This window comes from Actinia tenebrosa, unplaced genomic scaffold (genome assembly GCF_029948245.1).
Source record: "Actinia tenebrosa isolate PJP-AT-01 unplaced genomic scaffold, QUT_ActTen_1.0 PGA_scaffold1__47_contigs__length_23844297, whole genome shotgun sequence".
Taxonomy (NCBI): Eukaryota; Metazoa; Cnidaria; class Anthozoa; order Actiniaria; family Actiniidae; genus Actinia; species Actinia tenebrosa.
Genome location: NW_028292578.1, coordinates 6,456,170 through 6,478,464, shown reverse-complemented (window position 1 = coordinate 6,478,464; position 22,295 = coordinate 6,456,170). Strand labels below are relative to the sequence as shown.

The following is a 22,295-nucleotide window of genomic DNA, read 5'->3' as shown; positions in this document are numbered from 1 at the left end:
AACTGTTAATATATGAACAGAATCGGTGTGTTTTCTTCGAGGACGTGAGAAAAGGTCGGAAAAGGAAAGTAGAATAAATTATTGTTACAGTAAGCGCAGTTTTTCTATTTGATGACGTATGTCAATATAGCATCAACGACGATCAACATGGGGGGCTGTGAGGAAAGCTGCGGATTTTATTTTATTTTTTCCCTCTTTACGTTTTTCGTGTGGATGGATCTTAGTTTTTTCGGTGAGTTAGCTGATCACGGGTCTCTTTATAACGCCTCTAGTGCTAAATACATGATGTTCCCAGTCAAAACTGTCAAACTACGAATGCAGGATCACACCAGTCATTATATCAACCTTCCTTTGATGGAACTGGCAGATGAAAGAATGGGAATTTCTAGTTTTCCCGGTGTAACTCCTAACCTGATAAGTGGTGTTCATTTATTTGCTGCTGTAGTAGCAGCAAAGTGCATGATATCAGGCAGTCTTTGTGTTCGAAGGCTAGGAGTGCTTTTGTACGAGATTCGCTATCAACTTGACATATTGGACGGCGTGGTATTTCGTGCTCAAACTGATAAAAAGAATAGTTACGAGTCAGGCTTTGGTTCGTTCGGATATCTTATAGACGCATTCAGTGATATGTGCGGAGGGATACTTATGGCAACAGCTTGTACCCTATTTCTATGGCATTTTCCTCCTGTAAAACGAGTTCGAGTCGTATCTTTTGGCAGTGATTTTAGAGATCAAGAACTCGGCAGAAAGGCGATATTAAACGAGTGCTCACGTGAAGGAGAACAACTTGTTCACTGGAATCGACCTGCGGTGGTGGTAAGAATGGTAGCAGCGACTGTTCAATTGATTATGAGGAGTGCACTATGGGACTTCTACCTAAGGTCCTATGTTCAGCTTTTTGAGTCAAGAAATTCAAATATACCCAAGGTAAGTAAAAAAGATCTCTGAAAAAGGAAGAAAAAGTTTCTCCATGAATTAGTTTCTTGTTGCTATCACATCAATCTGTTGTTTTCATTACATCAGGTTCTGTCTTATTCAACCAGTAACGTTAATCTCGGAGGAAAAATGAAATGCTAATACTACATATCTTTTCATCAGGCCCTCTTTGATGTTTTTGTTTATTCAATAATCCAATTACACACAAGATATTTTTAGATGAAAAGGAATTAAATATCAAAGGAAGGTTTAAATGATTTAAGTTTATCTAGAAACAGTAGGTGGTAGGCCAAGGAATCAAGAGAGTTTTCTTCATTTATTATAATACTGTATACATCAGAACTCATTCGAGTGTTTAAGTGTCAGAAAGGGCAGCTGAGCACGTTTCAATAAGTGAGTATAATTTACATTAAAAAGCTTCCATCGTTTATTATTCAAACTGTTCTTTTTCTCGTTTTAAAAGATGGGCATCGAACGAAATTTATCCGCCCAAACAATTATGCGTACAGTCAACGCCCCCCTCCCCCTATCTTGACGCGGATTGTTCGCTTATATTAGAGGTCTGACGGCGATGATTTTAATATAATTGTACGACATGCTCCCTTGTTTGATTTAATTATGTTAGCTTTGTTTATACTATTTACCATAATTACTTGTTTCGATATGAAAGGATCTTCAGATAGAAGTGTTGAACTATCGCTTTACTTGGCTGGTGTTCTGGTTATGGAAAGTGTCAAGTGCTGATGCCGTTATACAGTTCACCTTGATGGCTATTCTCTTTGACAAACTATGGGTAAGCACTTTTACTTTACTCCCTTCTTTGACCTACTATGCTCTTGCCAAAGAGAAATCATATGCACGACGAATATACTGGAGATGTACACCGTAATAAGCCGGTCAGTATTATAGATATACAAGAATTCACAGTACAGAACTTCTCAAAAAGAAAAGAAATACTCTATCCTCCACCATGGAATACCGTAAATCCTCTATTTAGCCCCCCGGCGGCTTATTTAGTTCAGGCACGTTTGAGGGGGGCTTATTGGAGAGAGTGGGCTTAATTGAGAGGGGGGCTTATTGATTTAGTCGAAACGCAGTAAGTTGTACGCTGTCAGGATGTAATATGATTGTAACTCAGGATTAAACGGAAGCATTACTATTGACCATCTCGCATAATCTGTAGTGATGTACATGGAATTTTTATTGTTTGATTCACCTGTGTTAGTCTCTCAGGTATAATTTACGATTATTGTGAGCAGCAAAACTAAAACACAGTAACATTAACAAAGCAAGCTAAAACGAAATGTTCTAAACAATCATTAAATGTTCCATTGGTACATTACCACGTGATTCTTTAGTTGTGAAGGGGGAGGGGAGGGGGCTAAAAAGAGAGGGGGAGCTTAACAAATTTTTTCCTTTAAAAGGGGGGGGGGGGGGGGTTATTGGAGAGGGGGGCTTATTAGAGTGGGGGGGGGGGGGGGGGAGGGGGCTAAATAGAGGATTTACGTAAATATCCTTTGACTTTTCCCATACTAGTCTCTCATATTTTCTAACCTTAGCCCCTTCACTTTTAAGGGTGCTCTGTGGCCCCTGGTAGAGAAAAGAAGAGGGTTTCCTTTCACAGACTTTCACTACACAGCAAGGATGCTTCCCAGTCCACACACTACTCTTTTACTATCGATAGAATTAACGTTCATTAAATATTTATTTTCAGACATGGGTTCAGATCTTGATTTCTTTAGGATTTATTCAGTTGATAACAGTTGTGCTGATATCACAACTCCACTTAATAGAGGTTTGTACAAAAAGGCTTCTTATGGTTGTTTGAAAATCTTCGATTGAAAAGACCACTCAATAGAGGTTTGATATGTATGAATATCTTTGATCAAAAAGACCACTCAATAGAGGTTGAATATGTATGAATATTTTTGATCAAAAACACCACTTATTAGAGGTTTGATATGTATAAATAGTTTAAGACATATTATAAGATTTTTATATTTAAAGGTCAGGGCTCAAAATAGCTGCCTGCCAATGGCCAAATGACAGGCCAAATTTCAGGTTTGGCAGGAGAAAATAACAATGTGCTGACAAATGAATAATAAAATGGCATGCAATATTTACTGGAATGACCTCCTTTTACCATGCTCCTTTACTATGGAAGGCTAATAAAAATTCCTATTTCGAGCCCTGAAAGGAATACATAAAGAATCTGTTTCCTCTGATACAGATTGACAACAGCTGTTGTATTTCAATCAAATTTATATTTAGATAGTAACAATATAAATATTTTAACTCTCAGGTCAGAGCATACCTTTTAGTATAACCATCAAAACATGGAAAGACTGAAGAACATAGATGGAAGAGCATACCTTTTAGTATAACCATCAAAACATGGAAAGACTGAAGCACATAGATGGAAGAGCATACCTTTTAGTATAACCATCAAAACATGGAAAGACTGAAGAACACAGATGGAAGAGCATACCTTTTAGTATAACCATCAAAACATGGAAAGACTGAAGAACATAGATGGAAGAGCATACCTTTTAGTATAACCATCAAAACATGGAAAGACTGAAGAACATAGATGGAAGAGCATACCTTTTAGTATAACCATCAAAACATGGAAAGACTGAAGAACACAGATGGAAGAGCATACCTTTTAGTATAACCATCAAAACATGGAAAGACTGAATAACATAGATGGAAGAGCATACCTTTTAGTATAACCATCAAAACATGGAAAGACTGAATAACATAGATGGAAGAGCATACCTTTTAGTATAACCATCAAAACATGGAAAGACTAGATAGACTTTAATTTGATTAGATTGCATTTATTCACATTGATAGGATTGATATTATTTGGTAATTAATAGTATTTAAGGGAAGACCAATCATGCAACTAGTCAAAGTACCCTTTCTTGTGTAGACTGTAATATTCTATGATATTATCAAGTCATCTGTCTTCTACTCCAAAATCAAATCAGTGTTATTTCAGTTGGTAAAGAGGTTAATCAAGTTTTGTATTTTCTAGGAATTTATTTAAAATATTTAATATGCGTAATTATTTATCATAAACCTATCTACGCCTAAAATGAGATATATACATTTTAAAATATAAAAACAATGACTTACTGCATTATTACAATGTTTATGCACCACAGAATGTTATCAAAGTTTATCTTTTCTGACTGTTAGTTCTCTTTGGGGATAAACTACATAAACAGTGAAGTTATCAAAAGTCCATTCCTGATATGATTCTTATAATTTGTAAAAAAAAGGAAAGATTCCCTATGTACATTCAAGCCCCATCCATCAGCTGTATCTGGATATTTTTAAAAACAATATTTTTTCTTTGCAGATTGGCCTTAAAAATGCAATTTTGGAAAATGGATACATGTGCACAGGTGTAAACTATTTGAAAATGCTACGTGTGAACAACAATTGTTTTGAAAACATAATAAAACATTCTCTTTCAAAAATATCCAGATACATGTGGAGAGGATGTCGGTGTCCTGAAATTAATTGATATCAATTATAATCTATCTTATTTTCTAAAATGTACAAGTATTTATCACAAGGTAAAATTGGAAAACATTCATTACTAAAGATTTCAGTATTGCAATAATACTTATATGTGCTGAGACTCTTTCCAATTGCAAAACAGATGTGATTTCAAAATGTATAAAGCCTTTGAAGGTATATGAAAGAGAAGGACATCTGTGACTCTTAAATACAGATGTCCATCAACATTGATATTTAAGTAATAGCTTTCAAATCCATTTTGTTTTTTAAAATATTTGTTTTTTAAATAAAATATATAATGTGGTGATACATACCATCTATTAATTAAGGTAGAAACTTGTCAGACTACATGGCTGCAATTCCAAAACTACATCTACTTGAAATCATTGGTGCAGCATTATGCCAGGCATTGGTACGAGGATTGTAACACTGAACAATATTAAGATATCCACATCCATCATGCCCTCCTACAGCATACAGCAGTTGATTGAGTACAGAAACACTAAGTCCAGTTCTTGGTTTATTCATTGGAGCAACCATTGTCCATTCATTAGAGATAGGATCAAAACATTCTACACTTCTAAGATGGGATACACCATTATGACCACCTACAAACATAAGTAATATTATAAAGGACTTTAATGTCAATAGATACAGCAATGGAAAGTTTGGGGGGTGGGGGTGAAGCGGAGTGCAAATTTATTCCATTTTTGTCTGCAGTAATCTTTTAATATAACAAACAAGTAATACTATTGAAATGTTTGTCTCTGATAAAGAATCTTTGAAAAACTCTTACAGACAAATTTGCATCTGTGACCTGATCTTTTTCAGTGTACCATTGGCATTTGGGCGCACATATTTAAATATTGATGTTAGGGCGGGCACGCTAGAGTGACGTACAAGAGCTCCATATATTTTTGGAAGCTTGATACAGCCATTCTTTGTTGTTCTCTGACAAAAATAGTTTTTGGTAGTTATTCTTCTCACTGTCTACAATTTTGACATTTTTGGTTCATTACTGAACACGACTTTAAACTTGAGCAAGAAGGAAGATGAATAATGGAGAGACAGGGTAAAAAGGGTCTGCAACAGGGGGGGGGGGGGGGTTGGACATCAAATCATGCTCTATCTTTCCCTGAAATTCCCCTCCTGCAAAACCCTTCCAGACCCTCTTCAAAGTCTAAACATTTGTAGATATAATTATAAAGGCAACAATTTCTGCTCAATTAATTAAAGACCTTGAGTAATGGTCCAGCTTAGGCTTGAGCCCATGGCCTCCTGCACAATAAACCAATGCTTAACCAACTGAGCTCACAGCTAATTAATATATATTGCTTAGATGTTAGAGAGCATTAATACACATCAATAAAATAATAAGTATATGTAATAGGACTCCATGCTGCCCAATTAAGAAATAATTGGATGAGGAAAATTCCGAGGACTTCCAATATTGGATGGGGCCGTAGGCTGAGTCCAATTTGGCAGTCAGAGGAATTTTTCGAGTCTAATTATTTTTTGATTGGGGAGCATGAAATCCCGTTACCTATTAATTATATAGCTGCCTAATTAATCCCATATCAACAAGACCTGTGCAATTAAGAAAATAATTGGACAGTTACCTATATGGGATTAATGAGAAGATGTATAAATAATAATAACTTACCGACTACAAAAAGACAACCAGAAATAACACCCACACCAAAGTTTATCCTATTTGTACTCATAGCAGCCATCATTTCCCAGGTGTTAGTTTCCGAGTCATAACGCTCTACAGTACTGAGGTATGAAGGTCCATATCCACCTAACGCATACAGGAAGCCATCTGCAACTGCTGTTGCAAAACAACTGCGACTAAACTTCATGGGTGCACAGTGTTTCCATTCATTTGATTTGGCATCATAACATTCCACAGTATTTAGGTAGGTTGTACCATCATATCCTCCTAGAGCATAGAGATACTCATCTGGAAGGGAAAAAGAAGCCTAAATGATAACAAATCTACATGTATCTACAGGTATCATACTTAACAAATAAAACAGCTTTTTCTGTGCTCCATTCTGTAATAAACATAGCTTTTCACACTTCTTGAGTGCTTACGGCGCTTTCCAAGTGCTTTATTACTGAATGGAGCACAAAAAAAGCTGTTTTATTCTTTTTAATATATAGTTACTTTTTTTTCAGTGTTGAATATATTTATGTAAAAAGAAAGACAGTTGCAGGTTCTAGCAGCACTTTGTGCGCTTGGATGGCATCAGCACTGTGCTTTGTTCACTGATAAAGCACAGTTTTCAACCAATCTGAGTGCATATCCTAACTCTATGATATGAAAGTCTTTACCTAGTGCTTGCACACAATGATTGCTGCGAGACTGGTGCATGGGTGTCATTACTGTCCATTCTGCTTTATCAGGATCATAGCACTCCACACTGTTATCACAGTACCTCAAGGGTGTACTAGTACTACTGTGTAAACCCATTCCACACACTAACCCGCCAACTGCATACAGTTTTCCTGTAGACCATAAAAAGTTCTAAATCAGTAATCACATTGGGAATGTATTTTTTTTTAATCTAGTGCAATAAAACAAGATTTCAAATGGTGCTACCTTGCACAGACAGGCTAACATTGACAAATTGAAAATTATTGGACGAGTTTGGCCAAGGTATTGTTAATGTCAAGACAAGGCTATATTATCTGCCCACGCCGTAGGCTGGAGATAAAACTGTGGAGGTCTTGAGCAAACGTATTTTATACTCCATTGCGACATTGAGTGAACTTGACATAAATGTATTATCTACAGAAAAACCTACAAATAATACATTTATCATGTCAAGTTCACACGATATCAGCTAGGGATGGCTGAAGGCTAATGTATAATTATATTAGTTATTGATTATAGTTTTTCTCTTACCATTTAAAAAAGCAGCTCCAAACTCGAATCGTCTCATGTTCATAGGAGTTACTTCCCGCCATCTTTCTTTCAGTGGTTCATATAACTCTACGCTACTTAAAGTCGCAAACAACCCATTTTTTCCTCCAAGCGCATAAATACGAGAAACTGGACGTCTCTGGGTTTGGTTGCCTTGCTCAAAGGAATGTCTTTTAGCTGGCATCAGACGATGTTTTAGAGCATTGTTTATTAGATTCTGACATTTACGGTCTGATTTTATCAACTCGTTTGATTCAAAACATTTGTTAAGAAATCGTACAGTTAACAGCGAAAGACGAACTGCTTGGAGTAAACTAGCTAGATAGGGTCCCCGCTCTAAAATCCTATATTTCACCCACGAAATAACAGCTTCAAAAACGACTTGTTCTGATGGTACGTTCAAGTTATCGTCTTTTACAAGTTCAAGCAGTTGGTTGAACGGCAATAGTACAAATTCTTCTTGTTGAATGACATAGCTGAAGTTATCTTGTACAAACCTTTTGGCTTTTTTTACCAAACCATAACAAGAATATGTCTCTGCAAACTTAGCAATGCCTAAGCAGTTACTAGGATGTAGTTGTTTAGCTAAAAATCTACAACACGCTTCTTTAACTTTAGTAAGTTGTAGCATATTGGCAGCTGGGAGTAAAAGTTGGACATTGTGTTGATTGACCTCGGCTTTGCCAGTATATGCAAAATCTACGAGGATTTTTAAAGCAACTTCATCGATTTCCTTGATACAAATGACTTGTTTTTGACTCTCAGACAGGTTGCCAGTAAACATTGCATCAAAATAAGCGCTACAAGCTGAGAGTACAACACGATGGGCCAACACTTGAACATTACCAACACACAGCTCCACATCACAAAGTTCACGTCGCTGTCTCAGTTGATTTAAACCTGAAAGAAGCTGCTTTGAATGAAGAAACTCTATCCCTACATTCTCTCCTTCGTTTAGCATGTCAATGTAGTGGTCTCCTTGGATTATTGATCTCCTTTTTAAAGATCAATGCTTACCAAGAGCGCTCACCAAGAGACCCAAATCTAAATGAGTTGAGAGAACTAACAAGAGTATTAGTGAGCCCGTTGTATTTGAGGCCAGCGTTGACATCATTATCACATGACGTCAGCACTCCAGGTAGGAACGATTATTGTGGACTTCTCGTATATAAGAAAGCTAATATGCCCACTGCTATATAAGATAAAGATGACGACGATGACATGATTCATAATTTTTTAAAGTTTTACACGAGTTAAATTAAGAAAACATTTTATAGTTTCTGTATGATTATTTATTATGCTATACATTGATATAGTAACACTCATTTCTACTTGCAACTTGGTTTATGTTTCAAGCATTCAGTTTTAACGTTTAATGTAAAATTACGGTATTGCTTTTATTTGTATTTGCTTTTGTTTTGTTATTGATTATAAAACAAAGGAACATTAGATTCTAATAACAATTAGCGTGATGAATACTAATTAGACGTTGCTAAGCAACATCACGAAGGTCAGTATTGCTTGCTTTGCGTTAGTGGATCGGTAAACAGAAATCAATGTATGTGTAAACGAGTCATAATTCGTGGATTTGGTTGTTTGTAAAGCAATGGATATCTTCCGTGATAGTTTGTACGGACCCGACCGACTCAGTTCTAGCAACGCTATTAAAGATCTTCTGGTAAAAGATCATGTACTACAAAAAGGCGAGTGGGACTTGGAAGTCACCAGGCTAGATCCATGGAACACTACTACTTCGAACAACTTTAAGGTAAATTCCAATTTTCTCTGTTGTCGTTCGAAAACTGAGCCGTTTTTAGTTGTTTTATTTTAAAGAGGCTTTCCACCTTCACTATATTTAGATACCATGGCCATGGATGATAGATCTAGGTTCTGTAGTGTTGTGTGATGGTATATAGCGCGTGCTTGCATACGGCAACAAAGTATTATGATGCGTACGTAATCAAGGAATACGTTAATATCCCCCCCTCCCTGATACTTATAGCAGGTATCAGTGTACTTGGTCCTTTCAAAAGGCTCGTGAGTGATCACAGCTGCACAATTTCTTGGTGATTTTTTGTTGTTGTCGACCGTGGGGAAGAGTAATAAATCCGTAATGAGTATGTCAAATGGCTAAAACAGGGTGGAAATTTGTTTGAAACAACAACGAAATTCCTTTTTAATCTGTTTTTTAGTTCTGAACTGCCCACCGACTGCATGGGTCGGCGTAAAGATCAGTACTCGATCATACCTCCCTTGAACTAATTTTTTTTCAATCTTTAAAGAAACCACTGCCAGCACTGAATGACACCAGGAGAAAGGTCAAATCTGTAGATCGGGTAAGATAAGATTTCTCTCCAAGGCATGAAAAAATGCGCGAGGACCGGAATGAAGCTAGGCGTTATGGACTTGAGTAAGCTATCTATATAACACTTCTAATGCATGCATTGAATGTTGATATTTCAGGATGTTTCTAGTATTAGTTTTGGCAGTAGTAGTAACCATAAACTTCCTACAACATCAAAAGATTTTGAAAAAAAGTGGTTGGATGCTCCTAAAAAGGCGCAGCCTGACCTGGGAACTAGTATTCCTGTAAGTAAATTGTTAATATACCATTCTATGTCTGTAAGTGTATTGCTGATATACCATTGCATATCTGTAAATAAATTGCTGATACATCATTGCATATCTGTGAGTACTGGTGTACATTGGCTATATTCGTAAGTATATTACTGATATATCATTAGTTATATCTGTACGAAGTATCTCACTGCCATTATCATTAAGACTGAAAATTAATTTCACTTTTCTCTCGTTAGGATTTCGCGAAGAAATACTTGGTAAATAAGAAAATTGGAAATGACGGCTCGATCTATGATAGTTCCTTCAATGAAGCCAAAGTAAGCAGGCTCAATCTATAGTCATTTTGTTTTGCCACTCAGTATATTCAGTTGTTATTTATGGTCATCACAATTTATTTTGCAGAAGGTAGATACATCTGAGAGTACTAAAGAAAGAAAATATCACACAAGGGATTTAAGGACTACTCATTTTTACATGGGAGACACCCGCACTTAGTAAGTTGATGCCGATACTTGATTTTTGGAATATTCAGCCATTATAACTGAGTATTGCCCTTCATAATTTCTTGTCAGCTATGATACAGAGACCAGCAACAGGTTTCTGCCATCAAAAATGTCACCAGATAACCCATCATCCATTTCTACCAATACTGCACTTGAGACTTATCGATCCAACGTGTTCAGGAATGGAGACTGGAATGTTTCAGGACATCCAATCATGCCTTACTCTGTCACTCGGAACGACTTCTACATCAAACCATTCTCTTCGGGCATCACCGATAGGGCTCGTCGTCTTTCGTTGCCAAGGTATGTAATGTTCTACATGATAGTGATGGAAGTCATTCTTCATGGAGCTTACCTGGCTTATATGACTAGAACCGGCTTGCTGTCAGAGTGAATGAGATGTGTATTTTATACGGTATATGAGACTAAAGATTAATCAAGATGTATAACCAAATCTAGTAATAAATGTTAATCTGCAGACAAGCAAGTACAAAGGAAAGCAAATCCAAGATGTCATTAGGAAAAAGGATAAACAAGGCCATAACAGCCGACATGGCAGGACAGAAAGACAAAATACAACAGATATTTGCCCAGTATGATACAGATAGGTAAGACAATAAATGTTATTTTTGTAACCAAACTTTGTAAAAATATATCACATTCCATTCATCAAGATTGATATACCTTTTAAATATTTAAAAGATCTGGATGCATAACGAAAGAACAACTCAAAGTCATGATAACTACGTATGTACTATCCGTAACAGAAGAGGAGATAAACGACTTGATAACACGGTAAGTATGTTTACTGAATAAAGTTATTACGAGTATTAAATCGTACACTAAATTCTACTTGCTTTACAGGAGTAACAGTTTCAAACCTGGTGGAGAGATAGATTACAGTGTTTTAGCAGAGTACATTTACAGTAAGTGAAGATAAATCTGCCAATATTTAGAGGAGAGGAGTGGGACTTAGTGATTCGTTTTTCAAAATCCTGAATGGTGAATGGTTTTGTTGGTAGTGTCCAGGATTTTCCTAGCAAATGATTCTAAATGAATTCCTGGCAAATGCTGTCGTTATAACTGATTGCATGAGAAATTGATATTAGTATGGCTTGTTTTCCTGGTAAACAGTTGTTCTGAAATTCCTGGTATGAGGTTCTTGAGCTTTTATTTTTCACGTTTGTCAACTGATAAAGCAGAGGGAAAAGAGAAGCCATTTCTAAGCATCCAACAAGAAAGTTATATTAATACTGATCAGTCTAAGTGTAAGTTATACTGGAACTCACTACATGAAAACATGCTATCCCATCACCAATACTGATCAGCTTAAGGGTTAGATATACTTTTCCAATCAGTTCTAATGTATTCTATACTATTTGCTTACCAGATGATCCAAGTCATCCATATTACCACATCAGCACTCACTTCCAGGTATTTTAGGAGCTACAATACTAAAGGCCTTGGAATTCAGTGTTATATACTGATGGTATGTGTTTTACTTAATTGCAGCTTGGTGACCACCATGACGAACAGAAATCTGTCTCTCATAAAGGTATAGTAACGAGCCTTGTGTATATCAAGTACTACGTTATGAAGAACACTCGAAAAGCATCAAGGTTATTAGCTATTTCAATTCGTGAAAACGATCCAAATTTTTGTTTCCATTTCAGACTATGTGGTGGCCCGAGATTCGTGGCAGTTCAAGCCGTTGTTTGCTCTACCGCCTTTGTCTTCTCAGGTAATAACTAACCGTACTCAAGATCACTCCTCTTTTTGTTCTCTTGATTTTTGACATTGACATTTCCTGCAGGTTATCCCGGAAACCAATAAATTCAGTGTTCAAAAGTCTACGAAACAATCAGACTTCGTGTACCATGCTTCTGAAGGCAGAGCTGCTGCAGAGGTACGTAACTGACAACATGACATATAGAACACCTTCATATACCGACCGGTCCGTCACCTTCAGTAGTATATATGAATAAATAAAAATTGTTTGTATCATTTAAAGGCAAGAGAAAGAGAAATGAAGAGAAAGCAGGTAAAAATAACCTTTTTTAAAGCGGAACACTCTTTGTAATCGGTAAGGGGTCATTCAGTCTAATAATTGATCAACTAGGCCACGTTTACGAAGCATCAGACGTCATTTACCGGTTCAAATTCGATCATAGCAGTACATTGTTTTTACAAAAGAATGATAACTTTAATTATAAAAAAAAAGTAGGTTTGTTTAACCGAATATGCTGTTACAATCTAGTATCCAGATCCCTTAATACTGCGCATTATTCCGTTGAGCATGCGCAGTAATAATGGTTTTACGGTCTGATCATGTGCAGAGCAGGTTCTGAATTTGCACGGCTAAATAGAGTGGTTTAACTCGACCTGTTCAAGAAGAGTAACTGATAATACATAGTAGTACATAATAATTCCATTGTCTTTTGTTTTACTTTGGTCTTGTTTTACTGTTAGTCACTAGTTATGCAACTTTGTTTCACGGAACAAGTACGAGCACTCTAGGCGTTTGAACTCTTGTCAGGATAGATAGCAGAGCTCCTTATAATGGGTCTGTAAATGGAACGCCTAAACGTATACGCATACAACTCTTTGGTTGGTTTAAATTTCAATGAGGTATTATGTAAACGTAGCCTTATTTATATATATTTTCCTTTTACTTATTTAATTACATGGGTGAAGAATCGTTTAGCCAAACAGTCGATTGAGCTGGCCGCTAACCCTTCAACAGCTCAAGCCTACAGACAAGCATCAGGTCAGGACAGACATGAAGACCTATTACACCCATTGTATTAACATGACAATGTTTTCACTAACTGTTTATATGTAATATTTCAGTGTTCGGCAAAGATTTCCCTTCACCTCCTGCAGACTTTAGACCATTGACTCCAAGACGTGCACCTCTGTCAGAATACCGTCATCTGGATACAAATGGCGCATTAATAGTACCCCCTACAGATCCTTATATCTCGGAGAAACAGGTACAGACTGGGAAAAAATAGTTTATGTATTGACCGGGAAAAGATTTTATCTCACGAGTCTTTAGATCTAGAAGATTTCTAAGTACATTCATGATTTTTGGTGTTTTTTTTTTGTCGAAGGAAAAGTTTCAAAATCAAGATTCTCTATCAGTGATGCTTAAAGAGAAGAATGTGGAATGTTTGGAACGAACCGGTGACAACCGCACCTCACACTTCATCTTAGGAGCAGACAGCGAACCAAAAAGATCGGAGCAGGTGAACTAAAAGCATATTTTGCGACTGAGACAATGTTAGACACGTAACCTGATTAACTGTCTTGCCTCATTTCTTTTTAGCATCATCAGTTTTCTAAAAAGGCCCCTCTTGATTCAAGTGTACCGGCTGCAGGAAAGAAACAAACCGCTGAACAAGATTACTCACATGTCTATCCGAGGTAAATATTCCACATGCCAAGCTAGAACTGTAATGAGCTGAATAAAATGAACCTCAAAGTTTACTTTCCTTTTATCAGTGAATCAACCGAAAGAACCGTCATTTCGAAGCAAAGTGCAGTAAAAGACGATGTGAGTACCATACAGAAGAGACTGAAGGAAATGAATAAAATGAGGTTAGTAGTAACACCCTGTATTAGACAATATAAGTACAAAACTAATACTAAATGATCTAGCCCTAAGATACTTAATCTCTTTATCGAGTTTAGTTTAAGGCCCCCTCCACACGTATCCGGAAAATTTTGTATCCGCAAATCTTTTTTTGCGGATACGAAAATGTTCGCATCCACACGCAGCGTATTCGAATCGTTTTCGGATCGTTTTCACTGTCCACACGTATCCAGAAATTTCTTGATCCGCTCTGATGTGCGCTCAGAGTGCCTAGGCCCTTTGAAGGATAGTTTTCTTATTGAGCATGCGCAAAATCTTGTTTACGTCAGCGTATTCGAACATTTGCGTATACGACCGTCCACAAGTATCCGTATTCGGAGCGTTTTCGAAAATTTCCGGATACGGATACAAAAATTTCCGAATACGTGTGGACGGGGCCTAAAAATCAAACGACTGTTATTGTTTTTTAATATTTATTTCGATTTTCTATTCCAAGAGACCCGATTAGCCTGGATATGAGAAAAGCCTTTTTGGAATACGACAAAGGCTTCACTGAGCAGTTGGCTTTGACAAGAGGGACAAAACCAGAGATGACGTCAGTCATGAAGACAGATTACCGCCCACCAGAAGAGAAAAGGTATTGGTATTGGTAGAATACATATTATCACGGGAAAGAGGCAACATTTATAATTTTATCTTCAAACTTGTTTTAGTTATAGTTCAGCGCAAAAGGGTAGCATTAATACGACAGCCAAACCCTTTACCAGTGTGGACTCTCACTACTTTCACTACGATCACTCCAAAGGTAGGCCCATCTTTTCTACATGTATTTAATATCATACTTATTAACTGACATTCGATAATATATTCCTCAGAAAGAACAAAACGTACAACTACTGGACATGATTTTTCCAGGCCAGACCGTCTTGGTGTCGGTAAGTCGGTGATGTGTTCAACACAGCTTAACAAATCAAATAAACCTCTAATTGAGACTATTCTCTTCATTACCTTAGAACCAAGAGGCTTGTCAGTGTTCTGACAACCAGCTGCTGATATTCGTGTCAATCATCATCGTCAATGAACGTCGTGAGATATCCAGAGAAGCATCCCTCAGTCACGTGATATACCATGAGATGCATCATGGGGTGACACACTTGCATTTGGATATATCAGCTCAGTAGATTGTGTGTTCAATCTCATATCAATATCAATGCTATTAATAGTACTAAATATAATGCATAATGCATGCTTAATGTATACTGATTTAAGTTGCAGCTACTTTAGTAATGACAAATACTAATCAAGTGGAAAGAAAAAAACATTTTTCCAAACCGACATTTCTAGTTACTAATGCTAACAAAGTCTTTCAATAAAGTGTGAAAGTTGGATTAAAAGACTAAAGGAAAGACTAAAAAGCAAGTTTCGTTGTTAAATGTTTATAGGTTCTGCTAGTCTTGTTCATCAACTAATGACGAACTTTCCTTCTCCATCTCTTTTTGATCCCTTTGCTTTTCATTCTTGGTTACTCCCATTTTCACTTCCCAAAATGATTTCTTTTTCTTTTTTTCATTATTCTTCTCACTCAATTTTAGCCATTTTTTCATTTTCTTGAAGCTTAGTTGCCCCGTGTCGCCCTGTGGACCAGCAACTGCACAAAGAGATTGAAAGAAAAACACTGAAAAAAACCAACTAACGGTCATGACAAGCATCAGAAAATGACCCATTTGTATGTAGGACAGCACGGCTGACGGCATCATGAAGGCTCCTAGAAGAAGAAAAAAGCGTGATGTCTGAAAATTCTAAGTCGCGCATGTAATGTATAGATCAAGTAATGTCATTTTACCTGCCAGGAATGTTGTAACAGCAGCCATGCTGATAGCAGATCCCATACGTGACAAAGAGTAACGCACTCTTGACGTACGACTTTGTTTTTCAGAGGCCAAACAATATGCCACGCCAAAATGCATGGAGAAGTCGATGGACACACCCACAGCAACAGACATTGTGATGGACTCCAATATATTTAATTTCCATCCACTGAGCACTAGAGATCCAATCGTTACCGAGATAATACCAATGATTGTCAAGATAGCATACAGACTGACAAACACGTTCATTGTGGTCAGCAACATTACGGCAAAGGCTGATGCTATGGCAATGCTTAGCGACAGAAGTGTACCACGTGACAGACTTTGTTGCAAATTATAGAATTCCAGGTTACTTGTAAACCAACCCTTGTTCATACCTGGCGGGGCATTTTTCATTTCCTGTTGTATCCATGTCTCTATTCGCTCCCAGAATCTGTGTGCAGGTTTGTATGCTCGAGACAGTCTCACGTTGCTCATTATTCGAAGCCAGATTCCCTTGAGGTTTCCTTGCGGATCGTAGATGAAGCTACCAATCGTTGAATCTTGCACTTTGAACCGTAGAATCTTCCTTCGATAAGCATTCGTAATGGCACAAAAATTAAGTATGTCTTTTGAGTAAGGAAAAGTGGAATTCTTGCAGCATGGATAGTAACAAAGTTCGGGGACGAGTGGATCGTTGCACGTTTGATTATAGTAGACTTCAATGAAGCATTTCTTTTCAGATCCTAGTTTCCTGGCATAGAAATCTTGAGATCTTAGTCTTTTGCAGAAGTCCAAGAGCCATTTCTGGGATTTTGGACTAGCGATATCGAAATCCTGATCCCATCCAAACTTCCCATAGCTATAAGGGTTTAATTGATCTCCGTAATCATCAGGTTGTATCCCCCAAAATATGTCTATCGGAAAAGTAGCGCTTTCCTGCGATGGACTTATTTCAAAGCGGAATTTGTCTTTCAAGTACAGATCATACTTTTCAAGTGGATGGGAAGACGCGAACATCTGAAAATCAGAAGATGTTGGGAACTGAAAACCTGGAAATCCAATAATAACAAACAAGCCTGCTGCAGAAAGACAAGAGAATAATGAGATCCAGAAAAACCGGCAGCGAATGACAAGCTGGGGTAGGAACTCATTGAACATATAACGAGAGAACCTTGTAAAGGTGTTTTCATAACTAGTGCGGCATCTTGATAACCAATCTTGACCAGTGTTCTTAAAGGAAGGTCCACACATATTCTTTACACAGTATTGCTCATGAATGACGCAAACAGCTGGAAACCACGTGATCATCAAAGAAAACTTAGCCAAGATGGCGACCCCTGCGTACAACCCAAATAACTTGATGGTTGTGATTTCAGACGAAAAGTTGGCCATAAAAGCAGCAGCAGTTGTCAAACTGGTGACAAACATGGACAGGGAAGCATGCTTGAGGGTATAAGACGTGATTGTCTTTAGAGATGCTTCTGGATGTTCTCTTTTTGATTGCCTCCATACGTCTGTGTACACAAATGCATCGTCAGCTCCAATACCCACCAGGAATATCAGGGTTGTAACATTCAGGAAAGGAAAAAAATCCAAACCGAAAATGATCATATATACGAAATAAGCTAAGATCAGAGCGCTGACAACTGAGACTGAGAGGAGAATGGTAAGCAGCAAGGACTCGGTATAAAACCACATGATTACCAGGATAACCATGAGAGCGATCAAAGGATAAACAAGATCAGCAATCAGTTGAGTGTTAAACATGTTAAACTTAAACGAATGAAAGTCAGAACCAATTAATTGGATTGATCCATCCTCGACCGGCTTGCCGTCCTCAATGTATTTATAATAAATCTTTCTCGAAAAGCGAAGGTCCTCATGACGTGGAGTTAAAACTTGAGTGTATTTAAGATGCTAACCGCCCTGGATTCCATGAAAGTCTTTATCAGATAAATAGTAAAGAATGTTGAAGACTGCATTATACTGAATACAATCTACAGGAATATCTTCGCAATAGGGATATGGCACCCCATAAGCAAAGTTCCAGCAGTTTTCTTTTAAACTTCCATTGTTGAACATATCAGAACACTTTTGAAGTCGTTTTGCAATGCTCAGAACATCATCATCGTCTATGTCGTCACAGGAAGCTTTACCGCGTATTGATGCTACGTAGTTCCCTATTGACCAACTAGGACAACATTCTTCCTTTGTCACCCTGACCTGGTTATATTTCTTTTATAACACTTTCTTTCGTATTCGGCAAATTTCTTAATGACCTTTTCTTCCAACCTACATACTGCTCTTAACTTTATAGCGGTCATCAAACCCATTCCATCAGACGAGGTGTAAATAGTTTTGTAATCCAGTCGAGATTTCATGTATACGTTGGGGCTGTCACACATTTGCAGTGCGGCCGCGTTGCCGTGTTTATCTCGACGTGAACGAAACCTTTTTTTGTGAGGCACAGACCGCATTTCTCTCGTTGCTCTTGATTGAATGATGGTAAAATTAATGCTTGGACAGTTTTCGACTACAGAATGCGTAAGTGCAGTATCTGTAATGGCTTTCATCGGAGGAATCGGCGAAAACATTTTCCTGCCAATTGCGATGGTGAGAAATAGGCGGGTCCTCCAACGTCCATTAATTTGACTTCCTCGAGCTTCAAAACCCTAAATAAAAAATTATCATAAGTAGTCATTCCAATGTATGTTTTAAGATTGCTTTGCCTTGCTTTAATAGTTCTCGGTTTTGACAGTATAAAGTATTATTGTTTGTGCTTACCATAACAGGAGTCGAAAAGTCTGGAAATTCAGGAGCGTTAAAAGCAGGAACAAAACTACAGAGGGAGCAAATAAAGATGACGAAAAGAGTCGAGAAGAAAAGGAGAAATGGATGTTCCGCCACGAAAACAGAATAGCTAGAAAGTAAATTAAAGAAAATATCAATCATTCATTGTGAAGGAGTGGGGTCCATGCTGGGTTGGATAGAGTGGGGTCCATGTAGGGTCGGAGGGAGTGGGGTCCATGTAGGGTTGGATGGAGTGGGGTCCATGTAGGGTTGGAGGGAGTGGGGTCCATGTAGGGTTGGAGGGAGTGGGGTCCATGTAGGGTTGGAGGGAGTGGGGTCCATGTTGGGTTGGAGGGAGTGGGGTCCATGTTGGGTTGGAGGGAGTTGGGTCCATGTAGGGTTGGATGGAGTGGGGTCCATGTAGGGTTGGATGGAGTGGGGTCCATGTAGGGTTGGAGGGAGTGGGGTCCATGTAGGGTTGGAGGGAGTGGGGTCCACGTAGGGTTGGAGGGAGTGGGGTCCATGTAGGGTTGGAGGGAGTGGGGTCCATGTTGGGTTGGAGGGAGTGGGGTCCATGTAGGGTTGGAGGGAGTGGGGTCCATGTAGGGTTGGAGGGAGTGGGGTCCATGTTGGGTTGAATGGAGTGTGGTCCATGTTGGGTTGAATGGAGTGTAGTCCATGTTGGGTTGGAGGGAGTGTGGTCCATGTTGGGTTGAATGGAGTGTGGTCCATGTAGGGTTGGAGGGAGTGGGGTCCATGTAGGGTTGGAGGGAGTGGGGTCCATGTAGGGTTGGAGGGAGTGGTGAAATATGTTGACACTTACACGTAGCGTCCCGTATTTCCTTCATTTACCCCTGATTGTCGTTTGTGGTTTTTGGTTAGTATTCTGTCTAAGTTTATCGAAGGGCTTGCCTCGGGACAGTCCATTGTTTTGTATTCTGCCAAACAAGAAGTTATAAATGATTGAGTAAAGATGAAACCGTATTTTTAACATTTATTCAGCAAGACTACGAGCGTTTATTGCTTTTTAGATAAATAACAAATGGAATGACAGGAGTAAAGCATATATGGATATGATTGATCATTAAAAATCATATAAATCATAAAAAAACTGCAGAAGTTAAAGGTACTCAAAGGGCTTGTTTCACACGAGCTGCTTGTCACTAGTACGACATGGCAACTAAATTATTGTTAGATTAATTGTTTTGGACGAAAAATAACTACTTTAAAAGCATTGCGAATAGTAAAAGTAGTCTGCTTTGTAAAGATGTAGTCGAGGATGTCTAAATGTAGATTGTCTTTTCTCGCTTAATCTCTTGTGCAAATCTTATAGCTGCATGTATTGAATGGAAAAACCAGTTATTACCCTCCATCAGCCCTGTATTGACCTTTATCGTACATCACGTAGATAATCAGACATTTCTTAACTAAAACCAATAAACTTTATGTATTGACTATTTGCTTAACCCGAAGGCACAACAAGTTCAGCAGGTGTTTTTTTAAAAAGAAAATGTTAATTTCTACTTCGTAATGTTGTCAAACACCAAAAAACTAATGCAAGTAGGGGGTTTTATTCTTGCAGTTTAATATACGCGACTGATTTCTCTTTTTTGTTGTCATTGAGAAGAGATTTCTCGAGTCCAAAGATGGAAATGATCATTTTTCACCTGGTCCTTTTCTTCGTACCGGAAAACCCAAGCGAAAAAAAGATATATTGTTGGATTATTGTCACTTTCAAAAAGGAAAAACCGAAAACGAATAAAAGATAAAGAAAGGAAATAAAAAATACTTTATAGATGAACTTGGTTTGCTATTCTTTCAAAGAAGCTGAAAATTATTAACGACGAATGTAAAATTTTATTAAAAAAGAGGAAAATGACAATAAAAGGTGGAATAGAACAATGATTTGCTGGGTTGTCAGTATTAACGATCTTGATGCCTTTCATCAGAAACTCCTTTAGAGGTCATCAGTAAAACCGCAATGAGCAATCGACAGAATTGTCGCAAAGTTAAAAGCTAACATATAAACATAAATATTATTATTATTATTATTATTAATACTACTACACAAGCGAGAATAGTTAACTTCTACCTTGATTTGTCCGTTAATTCCCATTCAGTAAGACCATCTGCTTCGGCTTGCTTGACTCGACCAAAAGTAAGCAAACGATATGATGAACTTTTGCTAAAAGCGACCGGCTAGGACCCTTAAACCAGTATGACGTCATATCCTGTTGCTTGGGGCCTGGGATAAAGTAGGGTATCAATCTTTGCTACAGTATCAATCGGTAATTAAACGACCTAGCCAATGATTAAAAAATAGCATATCTTATTAGCATATCCGTAACCTCGGGCTAGTAACGTATATCCATGGCAGCGGTTTGATGTGATTGGTTTATCATACAAAAATGTTTTACTGATAGTCCTTATTCGGTCAGTCGATTGTTGCTGACCAAAAGGAATGACGGCTCAGCCTGATCCTCGTAAATCCACGACTCACTTTCAACCTTTTATATGAGAAAGTTAGGTCAGAACGGATATCTTTTTTCTATTGACTAAAAAAGCTGCGCGAGTTCCGCTTTTGATGAAGTAAAATAGAAGAAGCTGTGTCAAGACTGTATTTGAAATTCAAAACACAACTATCAGTGCAAAACTCGAGTTGAAGCTGAACTCATCAAATATTTATAAGATTTAAGTGCATGCATTTGAACTAGCGACTACCAGCTTCTGCTGTACGTATTTGTAAAACACTCAGTCCAATATAAAATAGAATAAAGAAGACGTCCTGGGCGGTGAACAATTCACTCATTCAATTAAAAAGAATCAAAAAGATAAGAAATAAACATGTGATTGAATAAATATAGGGTTAGTAAAGTCGAAAGCATTTTTCATACTAATTGGGCAATGTAATAAAACTGAATCGCTTGCTGTCACTTATACTTGATTACTTACTGCCCAAACTCATTATCAAGTATACTAAAAGCGGTCATAACGTTCTTCTCTTGTCCGTATGACGCGGCATGTTCCCGATTAACCCAATCAAGTAAGTATGGCGTTTCGCATACTTTTAAGTTGAATTTCTTGTCTTAAATGTGCAGGCTGTGACAGAGTTTGTCATTCTCTTCTAGTTATCATGAGTATAAACTTGATTGACTAAAAGCATATATCCCTCAATGAGACCCAACTATAATGGTGTAGCTGGGTTCAAAAACGTTTATACTTCAAATCATTCTATATTTCGAAATAGCATATTTAAAATCGTTCAGGATTCAGAGTAAAGTAACTTAGTAGTACGGTTAGGAATCCAGAATCAAGTAACTTCCGCACGCGGTGGTAGACTGGAGATCGCGGCGAGAGGAAATAGGCTAGGGAGTAGGGTACATACAATCTTATTAACTACTCTTTAGATCTGCAAGATATAACTACGAGATTGACTTGATCTAGAAATATGCTATGTTGTGCTTCCATTATTAGCAAAAGAATTCAAATTAAACGAGTTCCCTAATTGCTTATTTTCACAAATAGATAAGAAATCATCATGTTTTATTCATCAATATTAGTACTTATTGCATTTCTTATTT

General features: G+C 37.6%; 4 protein-coding genes across 4 annotated transcripts; 2 read left to right on the top strand and 2 right to left on the bottom strand.

Annotated features, from left to right (window-relative positions):
* The first annotated feature begins 111 nt into the window (after positions 1–111).
* LOC116304526 (ceramide phosphoethanolamine synthase-like) lies at positions 112–3,686 on the top strand. The gene is made up of 4 exons (XM_031714272.2): positions 112–927; positions 1,607–1,729; positions 2,651–2,731; positions 3,239–3,686. Exons 1-4 carry the CDS (start codon positions 112–114, stop codon positions 3,260–3,262), a joined length of 1,044 nt encoding a protein of 347 aa, XP_031570132.1. The 3' UTR covers positions 3,263–3,686.
* Positions 3,687–3,755: 69 nt separating this feature from the next.
* LOC116304525 (kelch-like protein 28) lies at positions 3,756–8,454 on the bottom strand. Its single transcript, XM_031714271.2, has 4 exons — positions 7,379–8,454; positions 6,805–6,978; positions 6,131–6,430; positions 3,756–5,075 (listed from the first exon to the last, which is right to left on the bottom strand). Exons 1-4 carry the CDS (start codon positions 8,355–8,357, stop codon positions 4,813–4,815), a joined length of 1,716 nt encoding a protein of 571 aa, XP_031570131.1. The 5' UTR covers positions 8,358–8,454; the 3' UTR covers positions 3,756–4,812.
* A 475-nt stretch (positions 8,455–8,929) lies between these two features.
* LOC116304522 (uncharacterized) lies at positions 8,930–15,424 on the top strand. Its single transcript, XM_031714269.2, has 23 exons — positions 8,930–9,164; positions 9,679–9,732; positions 9,860–9,985; positions 10,213–10,293; positions 10,379–10,470; positions 10,549–10,782; positions 10,959–11,087; positions 11,182–11,274; positions 11,344–11,405; positions 11,870–11,913; positions 11,992–12,034; positions 12,153–12,220; positions 12,293–12,385; positions 12,491–12,520; positions 13,174–13,246; positions 13,330–13,472; positions 13,593–13,727; positions 13,808–13,905; positions 13,984–14,079; positions 14,571–14,711; positions 14,788–14,879; positions 14,950–15,009; positions 15,088–15,424. The coding sequence occupies exons 1-23, from the start codon at positions 9,003–9,005 to the stop codon at positions 15,111–15,113; spliced, it is 2,175 nt and encodes a 724-aa protein (XP_031570129.1). The 5' UTR covers positions 8,930–9,002; the 3' UTR covers positions 15,114–15,424.
* A 50-nt stretch (positions 15,425–15,474) lies between these two features.
* On the bottom strand, positions 15,475–20,979 carry LOC116304521 (protein dispatched homolog 1-like). Its single transcript, XM_031714268.2, is given in 6 exon segments — positions 15,475–15,839; positions 15,918–18,153; positions 18,156–18,596; positions 18,709–18,844; positions 19,538–19,652; positions 20,807–20,979. Coding segments are annotated over 5 exon segments (3,234 nt in total). The 5' UTR covers positions 19,642–19,652; positions 20,807–20,979; the 3' UTR covers positions 15,475–15,522.
* Positions 20,980–22,295: the final 1,316 nt, after the last annotated feature.

Excerpts from the sequence above, each read along its gene's own strand:
- LOC116304526 (XM_031714272.2), top strand. The coding sequence starts at position 112 with ATGACGTATGTCAATATAGCATCAACGACGATCAACATGGGGGGCTGT. Across the intron at positions 1,730-2,650 it reads TTCTCTTTGACAAACTATGG|ACATGGGTTCAGATCTTGAT; the intron begins GTAAGCACTTTT and ends ATTTATTTTCAG. Across the intron at positions 2,732-3,238 it reads CACAACTCCACTTAATAGAG|GTCAGAGCATACCTTTTAGT; the intron begins GTTTGTACAAAA and ends TTTAACTCTCAG.
- LOC116304525 (XM_031714271.2), bottom strand. The coding sequence starts at position 8,357 with ATGCTAAACGAAGGAGAGAATGTAGGGATAGAGTTTCTTCATTCAAAG. Across the intron at positions 6,431-6,804 it reads TCATTGTGTGCAAGCACTAG|ATGAGTATCTCTATGCTCTA; the intron begins GTAAAGACTTTC and ends TTTCCCTTCCAG. Across the intron at positions 5,076-6,130 it reads TGGTTGTCTTTTTGTAGTCG|GTGGTCATAATGGTGTATCC; the intron begins GTAAGTTATTAT and ends TTATGTTTGTAG.
- LOC116304522 (XM_031714269.2), top strand. The coding sequence starts at position 9,003 with ATGGATATCTTCCGTGATAGTTTGTACGGACCCGACCGACTCAGTTCT. Across the intron at positions 11,275-11,343 it reads ATAAACGACTTGATAACACG|GAGTAACAGTTTCAAACCTG; the intron begins GTAAGTATGTTT and ends CTTGCTTTACAG. Across the intron at positions 13,728-13,807 it reads AACCAAAAAGATCGGAGCAG|CATCATCAGTTTTCTAAAAA; the intron begins GTGAACTAAAAG and ends ATTTCTTTTTAG.